This window comes from Pyxicephalus adspersus, chromosome 6 (genome assembly GCF_032062135.1).
Source record: "Pyxicephalus adspersus chromosome 6, UCB_Pads_2.0, whole genome shotgun sequence".
Classification (NCBI taxonomy): domain Eukaryota; kingdom Metazoa; phylum Chordata; class Amphibia; order Anura; family Pyxicephalidae; genus Pyxicephalus; species Pyxicephalus adspersus.
Genome location: NC_092863.1, coordinates 4,841,120 through 4,854,157, shown reverse-complemented (window position 1 = coordinate 4,854,157; position 13,038 = coordinate 4,841,120). Strand labels below are relative to the sequence as shown.

Sequence of the window (13,038 nt, the reverse complement as noted above, 5' to 3'; positions counted from 1 at the left end):
ATAGGACAGGACAGAGAGGGACATATAGCACAGGACAGAGAGGGGACATATAGCACAGGACAGGGAGGAGACATATAGAACAGGACAAAGATGGGACAGGTAGGACAGGACAGAGAGAGGACCGGTAAGACAGGATTTAGAGGAAAACAATGAATAAAGTGGGGGCAAGTAGATTAGAATGGATAGGACAGGATAAAGAAGGGACAGATAGGACTGAATGGAGATGAAATAGGTAATGCATGGTAGAAAGGAGGAAGGTAGGGCAGGATGAAGAAGGGAACAGGTAGGGCAAGAAAGAGAACAGATAGCACAAGATAAAGAGAGGACAGGTGAGCAGAAGATAAGAAACATCACATGTAGAATAGGCCAGAAAAAAGAAAAGATTGGGGCAGTACAGGAAGGAGAAAGAACACAAGGGGCACTTTGGGCAAGATGGAGAGAGAGTGAACAGATCAGGATAAAGAGGGTACAGATGGGTTTGCTTAGAAAGGGAAAGAAAGAGAACACATAGGACATAATAAAGAGGGAGCAGGTAGGGCAATAAAGAGGACAGATGATTTAGAATGGAATGGGTCTGATAATGTGAGAGAGGGTACACACAGATTAGGATATATACAGGCAAATAAAGCAGGAGGAGAAGGGACAGGTAACCCGCAGGTAACACAATCAGCTCTGTATACACTATACTATTATCGCTGGGTTGGATTTATCTCGCTATATTCATGTTATAACACCCGATAATTGCTGTCAGGCTTAACCCAAAGTTAAACACACATTCGTCCCATTCCCAAAGGAGCAGGGTCCATATAATGCCCCCGTAGCAGCAGTGACTGTAGAATTGCAGGACTCCTCTACTGCTGGGACATGTAGTCCTACAACAAATGCAAAGCCGCAAGTTTCCCCGTCCTACCAGATTGTGACAAGGCGCTGCTGGGGTTTTCAGGGTCTGCTAGGATTTGTAGTTTCCCTTTTTTGTATTGTCAGTTTCATTTTCCTAATATATATAAGATTATATCTGATTGGTCATCATTAGATTTTTCTCCAGTTTTCATAACAAGGGCCGATAATCAGCGAACGATAATTCCACCCAAAGGCGCAATTTGTTTATTCGCAGGAGGTGTATCTTCAAATCCACAATACACAGAAAATATAGAAGAATCTGAAATCCCAGGCAAAACCTTCCATGTCACCTATCTTCCTAGCTACTAGATAAAGGATAAAACTGTCCCCAAATTGTATGCTATTACATCTGGAGCCCATGTATACCACCAAAACAACTGGAAAATGCAACTTTTATATGAAACACAGGAAAAAGAGTCTAAGAAAAGCCCAAGGACAAGCCCAGGAAATCACCCATAGCAACACAACCCAAAATCAAATCAGCATCCTGGTTGCTATAGACAACGCATCTAATATGCTAATGCAATCGATTTTAATCTCTATATTAGATTGCAGTGGAATACCAAAGTGGGATTGATTTATTTCATTATGGGAGACCTTACAGAGCCAATAAAGTGAAATAAAATTTAGGAACAGTTCATTACTGCGCATGATTGGATAACTAAAGTTCAGTTTCACCCTATAAATAAAGTTCACATTCACCCTATGTCTCAAGCACATTGATCACTTTGCAAATGAGCAATCTTTGCCTTTTTAGCGAATCATTCCAACTGTATTCTGTACTTTTATGATTGTGTAAAGTAGTTAAAATAAAACACAATAAATACAAGGCCCGCATTCTTGTTTCTCGTCTCCTGTTTTTTAATGTTTTGTTTATAGTCGGTATTTTTTTTTATGGACAACTTTAAAATAGTTTCTTTTTGAAGGGGGGGGGGGGTCTAATCCCTGCTTGTGTGTGCGAGGATAGAAAGAGTTAATTCCTGAGAATAAATTAAAAAAAAACTTGGAAAGGTGTTTCTTTTTAAACCAGGTGCTTATTCCTTCTATTGAGAAAGCCTGTAATCATTGGAGAATGTCAGTCGGTTGTAGCTAATCTTCTTCATTACCATTTTTGGTGGGGCAAGTTTTTTTTTTTTAATTGCTCCTGTTGTTTAGTCCTATAGAAGTGCCTTTGAAATGCATTTTTCTCCCCAGTCAGTGTTTTGAGGACGAAAAGCCCTGGCGTCTTTAAGACTGGGAATACAAATGATATTCCGAAGTAACAAAAAAAAAAAGTCCTGCATTAGAAGAGCCATGTCCTATATGAGACCCCAAGTGTGAGGACAGAGCTTACACTACATACATATTACATGTAATATATGTACAGCTGGGTACACTGGCAGCCAATCAGAAGAGGCCTGAATTACTTCATTGTGGGATAATTAATACCAGGAATTATTATAAAACTATCATTGCAACATTTCCTGTAACTCTGAATATATCAGCCTGTAAAGGACTATTAAAGTCAATTAAATATAGCGACAATAAGTTAAATATACGAATATCCAATATATCTATATCTCTAGGGAAAAGTTTTGGAAATAGTAAAAATGATATACTATATATATATATATATATATATATATATATATTATATAATTTTTTAATGTAAATATATATATATATATATAGTAAATTATTTTTAACATTTTCAAAACTTTTCCAAGTGCAAATTAATCATATACAACTGATATGATATGTATGTGTGATATGTATATAGATAATTATTTTTATTCCCCCCCCCCCCCCCCCCCCCCCCTTCCTTTTACATACTCAAATCTCACAATTTCAGACCTATTTTACTCTTTTTAGCACCCTATAAAACATGAAGTGCATTCTGGACAATAAAACCAAACGCAGCAGAATAAAAGGATAGGTTGGGGATGTCATGTAGATTTTATAACCCTAGGTCGGAATATAACAAGAGTCAAACGATCATGAAAATTTAAGTGTATTATTTTTAATCCTAGGAGGATATAAAGCGACAATGGTGTGACAAAGAAAACACAAAGGCCCGTATTGGGAGCTGTAATCTTCACTTCACACCTGTTAAATTCTCGGTTCATCCTCAGATTAAAGTTTTCATCGGCAGATCCGTGTAAAATCACATTTGACATCCATCCAGAATCTACAGGGAATGCATTTAAGAAAAACTTTGGTGGGCACTGAGCAGAAATGCAAATTGTCCCAACGGATACATCCTACCTTATTGTTTTCCCTCGTTTAAATAACAAACTTTACTTTTCTACAGTTAGTTAAAGAAAGGAGAAATAAATAAAGTCACCGGATTGAAAATGCCCCCTATAATTTTTAAAGACTGCCATCGTTTTGCGTTAGCATCCGCTAATAAAAATGTAACGATCCTTTTATTTTTAATGGCAACAATGTGTTTTTGTGTCAAAAAATAAATAATTAAAACATTAGGTTTTCTTTCTTTTTCTTAAAAAAAAAAGTCTCTGTTTGCACATTTAAGAAGTGTATTGTGCACGTTGTAACTACATATTCCATCCAGACCACTTCTAATATAACTATATTACAGACCCCAGCATTGTAATGCTCAATACATTGATTTAAACATTTAGGGGGAAGAAGTTTGGGGACAAAACATAATTATAAACAAGTCCTGAGTTTTGTAAATATATATAGAGCGAGAGCGAAATATTACATTATTATAATTAAACTACCAAAAATAGTAGGTAGGTAAGTAGATAAAAGTATAAAAAGTAATAGATATAGATCAGAACTATAACACAACACCAAATAATTAAAACAAAAAAGAAAGAAAACTATTGAATAGTAAAATGAATGATAAAAATTATTTTCGTAACCCTAAAATTTAATTTAAAGGACTATTTAATAAAACACGAAGAAGCCAACTAATTAAACGAAAGGCGGTAAATAACTTTGCAAAAATAAAATTAAATAAAGAAAATTGAATTTAAAGGGCTCAGCATTTTTACCAGAACACTGGCAAACTAAATGATGTTAATACAAATAAAAAAAAATAAGTAAAGAAAAAGGGAGCGAGCGATTGTTAAAGAATAAAAAAGAATAAAATAAAAAATATATTTCTTTTTTTGGTGCTAAAATCCAGCCCTCGTGTATAGATAGTTAATAGTAAATTTTTGCAGGATTAGCACGATCTTCTATGCGTAGGTAATGAGTTTAAGACACAGTTTTTGCAGGATTAACATGGCTATGAGCAGTAGGTGATCACTCATCAGGTAAGTGGTTACTAATACTCTTTATTATTATTTTCTTTCTTAGCAGGTTGCAAGTAAAGTCGGAATCCCGAAGATTAAACTGACACCTCACTGCAAACAGAACGGGTGCCAAGTTTAGTGATCAGGTTGGGCAGCTTGGATTTGAGCAGGGAAAGAAAAGAAGTCTACAGCTAAATAAATAGTTCAAGTAAAAGTGAATAAAAACTTACCTGCCAGTCTGATCTCCCCAGTAAAGCCATCAGTTGGGGGTTCTCTAGAGGGATAGTTACACAGCACCACTTGTGAGCCTGACTGTTACCTGTACAGCAGAAGCACCTGGACTAGGTCCCTGGGGCTGTGCGCATGCGCTCTGCTGCCTGACACCCAGCCAAAAAACTTGGCTTTTGAGAGCATCTTCCAGCCCCTCAGTTGTACACCTCCCCTTTTTATCCAGTTTAATCTCACCCCATGCTCTAAAGACTCTTTTAAAGTGGCTCAGGATCACTGGCTAGGGGTAAAGAAAGGTAGATTACTGGGGGGATTTAGACAGATATTCTAAGGAGAGGATACTGTAATATCATTGTATAACTAAGCCTGCTGCTCCTATCATACCTTGCTACCCCCATCCCCACTCCCAGTTACACACTATGAAAGTCTCCCATACTGCCTACCCCATCTACATCTCATTATATATAAACATTATTTTTATCCCCTACTTACTCATATTATCAAACTTTTTTTTCTCATATCATGCCACACTGTGCCCCAGAACACTTTCCCTTAAAGTGAACCCATCAGTATTTACAAGTCTGAATCAGAATTTACATAGTTGTGTCATCTCTAAACCAATTTACTGTGTGAAAGTCCTTTACAACATTAGGCATTGTTCCTGCATGTATCATGAAAAAATAAATATAAAGCTAAGCCTATCATAATAACAAAGTTAAGATAGTTCTGTTTAGAGAGCATATCTATGTGTTTAGAAAATAAAGCAACGTAAAGCAAAAATATTGCTTGATTTTACTTTAAAGCTATTTCTGTATGCAACGGGTATAATTTACTAACAGAGCAGTGACTGTTAGCTTAGCAAAGTAAGAGGTCACTTGGCTTAGTGAATCATGCAAAGTTAAAGTTATTTTAAAGCTAAGTTTACACTTTTCTACTGCATAAAAATGAATTACCTCAATGCATATTGCTGAAAATCAAGTGCATTGTGGCCCCATTCATTTGAAATGGACACCCAATGCACTAAGGCCATACAGCTCCAGTGTACACTTTAACGCATTGTGGTGCACTGTTTTGACAAATATGGCACATGTCTGTTTTTTGGAATGTTTGGGTGCCCTGAAAGTCCTTTATTTGAATAGGATGCCTTAACCCAACATACAGTTACAAGCAAAAAAAAGGCAGAAACCAGAAAAGTGTGAAAGCAGCCTAAATACCCAATCCTGTGCTCCTTCAGTTACACAACCACAATACAATAATTGTGGGTTTTAAGCAGTTGATTTATCAAACAAGACTGTGCAGTTAGAGTATTATTACTGATAAGTAATAAATGGACTTTGGGAAGAGTAGGCAGTAGAATGATCATTCATGATGTGAAAAGGCTTAATGATTTTGGCACCAAACTAACACTTTGGGTCAGCCCTCTCTTGGAAGGCAAACAGTTGTGAAAGTCAACTGGATGTTCTTTCTAGATCTGCTGCTAAGGAGGTAATTGCATAGACTGCAAAGTTCCTAGCGCTGTGCATCCTGATCAAGGTGTTGCAAGCCGCCAACCAAGCCCCAGTCTATTAACGTTTTATTGAAGGGTTGTAGATTGTTAATAAATACTGCATTCAGTGTACAAGTCTCAACACCAGTCCATAAACACGCCAGGCTGTCACCAAATTTGGGCAGAAGAAATTTTCCTGGCGAATTGATCTCAAGAAGGAAAAGATTGCCTCCACAATGAATAAGCCTCACTACTGCATTAATATGAAGGCTGAAGAGACTCCAAAATCTAGATATACACCTGAATCCAACCTATATTTTCAAAAGTCACATTTTCATCCTTTGTCTGACCACCAATGTCTGCGGCTAGGATAACCTAATGCTTCATCCATTTATGAAGTTGTAACATGATACTTTTAACTGGTATATAAATGTTTTTGGTCATCCCAATCTAGTGGTGCCAAATCAAAGTCAACCAGTTTTCTAAATCCTCAATCAGCATGTTGAGTCAACTTTTTTGATGCTTTACAACTTAACACCCTTCCACTAGTTTCGGTAGACACCTTTTTGGTAAAGAATGTAAGGAATAATAAAGAGGCATAGTTGTTGAACCTTAAATAGCTGTTGGTTTTTCTAAAAGTTGTTTCATTAGCATTTTGTACAATGTGTGAATGTCTTCAAGTAGTAGGCTAAAACAAACTTGATCCTCATTAGTCCCTGGAGGCCTTCAATTGCAAATGTCCAGTAAGTAGAGGCTACTGTGCAAGGCCCTCCTGTAGAGGACCCAAAATGGACTACCTTTTCAGCAGTTCATAATGAGCCCATGTCCGGGGTGTTAATCTCATTTAACCCCTGCTATTCCCATCATCAGGGACTGGTGTAATAGCCCTCAGGGACGTCCTCTGTCATTGGTCCCTTTGTGTCCTGCTGAGTTTAAAGTGTAGGCCTCACACAGCCCATTGTGACATTCATCTTAAGGTACAAAGATTTGTGGGGGCTTGAGTAGAGCAGTTAGGCCAGGTTGATAAGGTGATGATTACACAATTTTGTCAGTCATGGTAGGAGCAGTTCACTCATGTATAAAATGTAACAGCTGGCTAGTATTTATATGGCTACCTGTATTGTACCACAATTAAGAATTTTCAACTCGACGCTGATCTTGTGCTATAAAGGGGAGATACCAAGCGGTGTAGACGTACTCTGCTTGTGCCACCATGTGGCAGGGTTTTAGTCATTTCTCAAGATTAGCTGAAGACTAGCTCTCATAGACATGAAAATCCTTCAGAATGCTACAAAAAGGCTGGTCACAGCTATTTATTTATAAATAGCATAAGAGTCAGTGTGTCTGCACAGTGTATAGACGTACATGCTCGGTCAAACCCTTACATGTATAGATATAGACAGTTCATGTCTAGGCTAGCCTTAGCTGTCTGCCTCCATGCACACACTAATTATATTGTGACCTCTATACTCCCTTCTAATGATTGCTTACTAAGATTTCCTACTAAATACCCAGGCAGTCCAGTTAATGGGTATCATTACTAAATATTAGGACAGGTATGCAGTGCGCAGAAATGTGATGTACACCTGAATACTGATACCTGAATAATAATAGTTAAGGGATGGTTCACCAAGAATTATATTTCAGTGTTTGGTGGATGCTGGTGAGTTAAACCCCCTAATAATCTCTGCATTGGTTTTCCTGATCTGCACACCAGCTGTTCCCAGTATTTGATGCTCATACCATTTCTAATAGATTTTTCAATTACTTAACAATATAGAGAAACAACTGGAAAAGTCAAAATGTACAAAGATAGGTCCAAAGAAATGCCAAAACTAGAGGCCAGTGGAAAAGTGTTCACATAGGTCTCACTTATCCTTTTATCTGAATAAACATAACAGTTTTCTAATTATAGAACACAGGTTGAATGATTTTTATGTATTTCTTCTTCCGTCCACTGACTATTCTAAAGAATCAATTTGTATTGGCCCTGTTAGGGTACATACATTGGAGGGTGGTAAAATGTTGTAGTATCCAACTGTAGTTGTTTAGGTATGAATAAACATTCAGGTTGTGTTCAATGGAGAGGGGTGGGTGAAGACAATTCCAACATTTGCACATCTTTAGCAAAACAAAAGCGACTTTCTAAAGGGATCACTATTTATCTGCAGAGTTCGTAGGTGTCAAAAGAAAAAGTGTTGCCATGGTCTCATTGCTATGTAGCTAAAAGTTTTGGAGGAAAGTTTGGAGTTAAAAATGGTTGCAAATCTGCTTACACAGGCTAAGTCCCCTCCTCTATCTGAAATCACCCACTCGAGGTAGGTAAAAACACAACTAGAAAGGGTAAAGTTAGAATTTAAAAGTTCAAATTTGTTATACTTACAAACTTACTCCACCTTGACGCCTCAGTTCTTTACAGCAATGTCTCCTTGCAATATTGTGATATATTTCCTGCCCTGCATTGCACTCTAACCAACTCTACCCAAAAGGACACCATTTTAGCCTAGTCACTACCACCTAACATTAGCTTTATTGCCTGCTTCATTTTCTAAAATAATTAATGTTATCCAAAAATTTTGATGCATTTATTAAAATAATCCCCAGTGATCCTGCAAGGTAGGTCCGTCAGCCCATCCTGTTATAGTGTGACCATGTTTGTTCCTGTCTCCCATTTTTGTGCTTCTATATTGCCACCCTGTCACACAGAAGACTGCAAGCAGCCATTTATCACACATTATACAGACATGGCCTACTGTTGTCGCCAGTAAAAAACTGGTCCTGAAATTCCATGTAGCCATTGCCGGAGTGCATGTACAAGGGAGGTTAATGCAAAGAAGCTGCATCTGTATTGAAATCCTAGAAAAGATTTAAAAAGGGTGAATAAAGTTCTTTTTTCAAAAATGGAAATTGGTAATGCTATGCAATGCAAAGTAAATGTTAAAGGTTTATATCTACTTCAAATTCTTTTAGTAAAGTGCAAATATTTATATTTTCTGTTTTAATTTAGAGGTTAACCTTTTTAAGTTATCCACCAAAGGCTTACACTCCAAACTTTTTTTCACTGATCTATGGTGAATGACAGTATAATACTCAGCTACTGCTGGCAGCTTTTAAAAGTAAACTTTTTGAGCAGAGTTGTGCAGAGAAGTATAAAAAGCCCCAGGCACTGGTTATTTGTTGGCGAGCACAAGCATCACACAGATGGTGCTAATACGATGGCCCCTATGTTTAGAATAATGCAAGAGCCCGGCACCTTTTATCACAATAACCTTATACATTTTTAATGAAGTCTCCACCTGTCAACACATTGTAAAAATAAAACCTCACAGAACGCACGGTTATAAAGTACTCTCACTGCCTCTGAAATGTGGAGGTGCTCCACTCTATTCACGTAGGAGAAAACTTTCTGTCTATATTTGAGGGATTGCAACATTTTGTGTCGCATTAAAATTATCTTTAAATGTTGCACATAATAAAGTATTCAATAAACAAGAAATTGTGAAATTTTGCAACCTAAGGCAGTGAAGATAAACCAGCCAGGCTGAAAATATTTCAGTATAATAATTTATAAGTGAAGGTGTGAAGATGTCATGTGAATATGTCTGTCACCACCTATAACCTGCAGTCTTGACATTAATGTTGGGTTCTAATTGTGTAAAAACAAAACAAAAAGAAAAGCTTAAAATACTATATATTGAAGAACAATTGTGGATCAACTTTTTATTGAGTACACTTACATAAGCCCCATCTGAATATGTTAATCTTTAAATATTAACCATATAGAATAGATTTATAATATGCAACAAGTAAAATGAAAGACTTCTTAATATACGTAGCAAACGTTTGCTTTGTAAGACCTGTTGGGAGAATCCCTCAGTTTGTCCTACTGACAATCAACAAAAAAGAAAGTGATATTAAATCCATATTTTTACCCTTATCATAAAAAACAGAACCAGGAAATCTTCCAATGATGGCAACTTCCCAATGAAAACTACAAGGGGATTTGCCCTCATTTTTTTAGAGATTTTCTCCCACTTTCTGTAGGATTTTTAGGACAGAAATTGAAGGGATATCTTCTTAATATAACACAAACAGCATACAAAATAATAAAAATGGCTTTTAAAGTTCTGTAAAAAAATGTATTTGGGCAAACAATATTATTCAGAAACCTGATTATTTCACTGCCCTAGAACACAATATTAGGCTGTAACATTTTTTTTGTCAAAACGGTGGGTTAATTTACCAAAAGTAAATACTTAGTAAATAAAAAAAAGTTAAGCTGTTTGTACTTTAAAGATTAAAACACGCGCTGAGAAATAAGAAAAAACATGAATATTAAGGGCACATGATGGTTTGACTGCTGCTCCAAACTATTTACTAATCTCAGTGAACTTTCACTTCCCTTGGCATATAATTACAACATGGAGAAGGCTTCAGTGAATATGTGTTGCAGGCATGTGCTGGTGAATTTTTGTATGTGGCTTTTAAATTCTTTGAGGAGCAGGTTTCTCTCTTCTTTTAATCCTTAAGCACCCTGCAGCTCAATTTAGTGTTCTGTAGTGTCTTGACTGTCACAATATAGAACTAGAGCTGTACTAAAGTGGAACGTGGCCCTAGGTATGGTAGCAATGTTTGCTCCTTCATTGATTCAAATAACATTATTAAGGATGGGAATAGACACAGTCGCCCAATTTGAATTGTCTGTATCAGTATGGCTGAACCCCAATAAAGACCACTGGCTGCAATTGCATTCTCCCAAGCAGGTAGGGAGCACAGATCTGTCCACTTGTTCTATTCCCTGTCCCTGGAGCACAAAGGTGGCAGTTGGGCTCTTTGGTTATCCAATAGGCCTTCTAGATGATCCAACTCTGAAAAACATCTTTTTGCTACAATGTTGGGACTTCATTGACTAACACAGCCAAATGCATTTGGTATGAACAAGCCTGAAGTACACAGAACTTACTAGCCAATCATTTGCTCTCTATTCTCCTGCACTCAGGCCAGTCCTGTTTTTTAGATCAATCCACTGCATATTACTGTATGCTCCTTTCATGTGTTCTTGTTTCCTCTTATTGAGAATAATTGTTTTACTTTGCCAGAGAATGCATTCTCTGGCACAGTAAAACAATTAATATAGCAATAGCTCTATGATTATTCCTGATAATATTATTCCTGATAATTGAGTTTACCTGTCAGTATAAACTCTGCAGGGTCCACACATAAGCTGCTGTTCAATAGACATGAGTGATGCCACTACTACAATTCCCGGCATCACTTGTGTCTTTAAAATACGGGGCCACGAATAGCCAGAGAGGCCGCTAGTCTAGAGACGAGTGATGCCGGGACTTGTAGTAGCGGCATTGTACTCACGTCTATAGAACAGCAGCTTAATATGAATTGCAGCCAGCCCGCCGTTACTATGAATTGCAGTAGCGGCGGGCCAGCTGCAATTCATATTAAGTATTATTTTGGGGGCCAAAAAAAGGACGTGTCTGGCTAGAGTTTGACACCCCTGCTTTAGAACAACTCTCCTGCTTACATAAAATGTTTATGTCATGTTAAAGTGCTGACTACTTCTTTCTCCTGTTGCTTGTGTTGCCAACTGCTGCATAATCCAACACTTTCAGGACTGCTCCCTGGTCCCCCACCACGCCCTGTATTTCCTTCTGATGGCCCTATGCCAATACTGTATGCTGTTGTAACACATGAGCCAGTGAAAACAACCACTTACCATCTCTAATACATTAAAACACCTTAATGACCCAGCATAACCAAGTATGGCTGAAACCGAGCTAAAAAACTTTGTGAGGTGGCTGATTTTGTTCTTTGAAGTTTGTGGCTAGTATGAAAAAATAACCTGTAATTCTCAGGAGACTTTTATTGTCAGATGCACCCTTGAAAACTACCAAAAAACACTTTAATTTCAATTTACCAATTAGTGCACTAGGGTAACCATTTGCCAAAATCTTCTAATTTTTCTGAATTTTTTTAAAAATTAAAACTATGTATTTCTTTTATTCCTAGTGGCCTATAACCATTACTCACTTCGGGCCTACTAGATCAGTGGAGATCAAGTCAAGTCCTTAAAGGTTGTATAGAGGGCAGGAATTTCATATAAACTTCTATTTATATATAGATCTTGTCCCTCAAACACTAAAGTTTGACACCCCAAGGTAGATGGAACTTCATAATGTACAACATAAATTGACCAAGAGTCAGTCCCGTATCCTGATGCCACAGTGAATCATGAACACTTCATTAACATACAGGAGCCCTCGGGTCACAATGAAGCTGTTTGAACAGATTACAGGAGTCTTGTTCTATATTAGATTATCTTTAAACTATTTGTGTGCCCGAGGCCTGATAGACCTCATTAATGTCCCAGCTGGGCAGAATTTTACATTAACAAGTGGCTACCTCTTCCCTGTCCTTTTCATGCCTCCTTCTGATCTTTGAAGAAAAATAGGTTTGATTTTCAAACATGAGCCTTGTAGAAAATGCAGAAGACATTAAAATAGTTGTGCACAGAAATGTCAATGCTGACACTTTATATATTCATAATAATATATTAATTTAAAAGTATCAATTCAGTTGTACGTTCTTTAAAAAAAGATTTAAAAAAAAGCACAAAAACCAATGAGTCATTTTAAACTAATTATCAGAATTATTTAAAACTACAGCTTTCATTAAAGGAATGCCAGAGTTGTGCCCTTCTCTCGTGTACACACATCAGATGATTCCTGCCCAATACGAATGGTCGGTCTGATGCTTTTCATGGATCCATCCTGGATGCACAAATGGCCAATGGTAAACATCCGCAATACAAGTCAATAGAGAAGAGGAAAGCGGAGTGCCGTTTGCTCATTCTCCCCTCTCTATAGAAAAGAACTCTGCTGTGTGTAAAGCACTCATTCATTCATCTTTGTTTCCAGCAACAAATATTGAACATGTGTACGCTGACAAAGTCATACAATAGTATGGCACAATTTTTCTTTCATTATACCCGGTGTACATTGAAGTTTGATTAAGGAGAGGTTGCAACCCTGCACTGTAGGCCATAGTGCACGGTAGTAAAGTAAGACTTATTTCTGAACACTACATATATTCATGCATGCACATTGATCTGTTTTTTCTTAGCATGACTTTTGTTTCCTGACCCCTCATATCTAGTTTGCACTGCAG

At 37.2% G+C, this 13,038-nt stretch overlaps 1 protein-coding gene across 2 annotated transcripts in view; it reads right to left on the bottom strand.

Moving 5' to 3' along the window:
• The window catches only part of TFAP2C (transcription factor AP-2 gamma), a 22,063-nt gene extending 17,612 nt beyond the window's left edge, over positions 1 to 4,451 (bottom strand). For both annotated transcript variants that reach the window (XM_072414220.1, XM_072414221.1), the window contains exon 1: positions 4,373 to 4,451. In XM_072414220.1, coding sequence (XP_072270321.1) covers positions 4,373 to 4,402 — 30 coding nt within the window. In that variant the 5' untranslated portion in view covers positions 4,403 to 4,451. The remainder of the gene's footprint in view (positions 1 to 4,372) is intronic.
• Between the last annotated feature and the right edge of the window lie 8,587 nt (positions 4,452 to 13,038).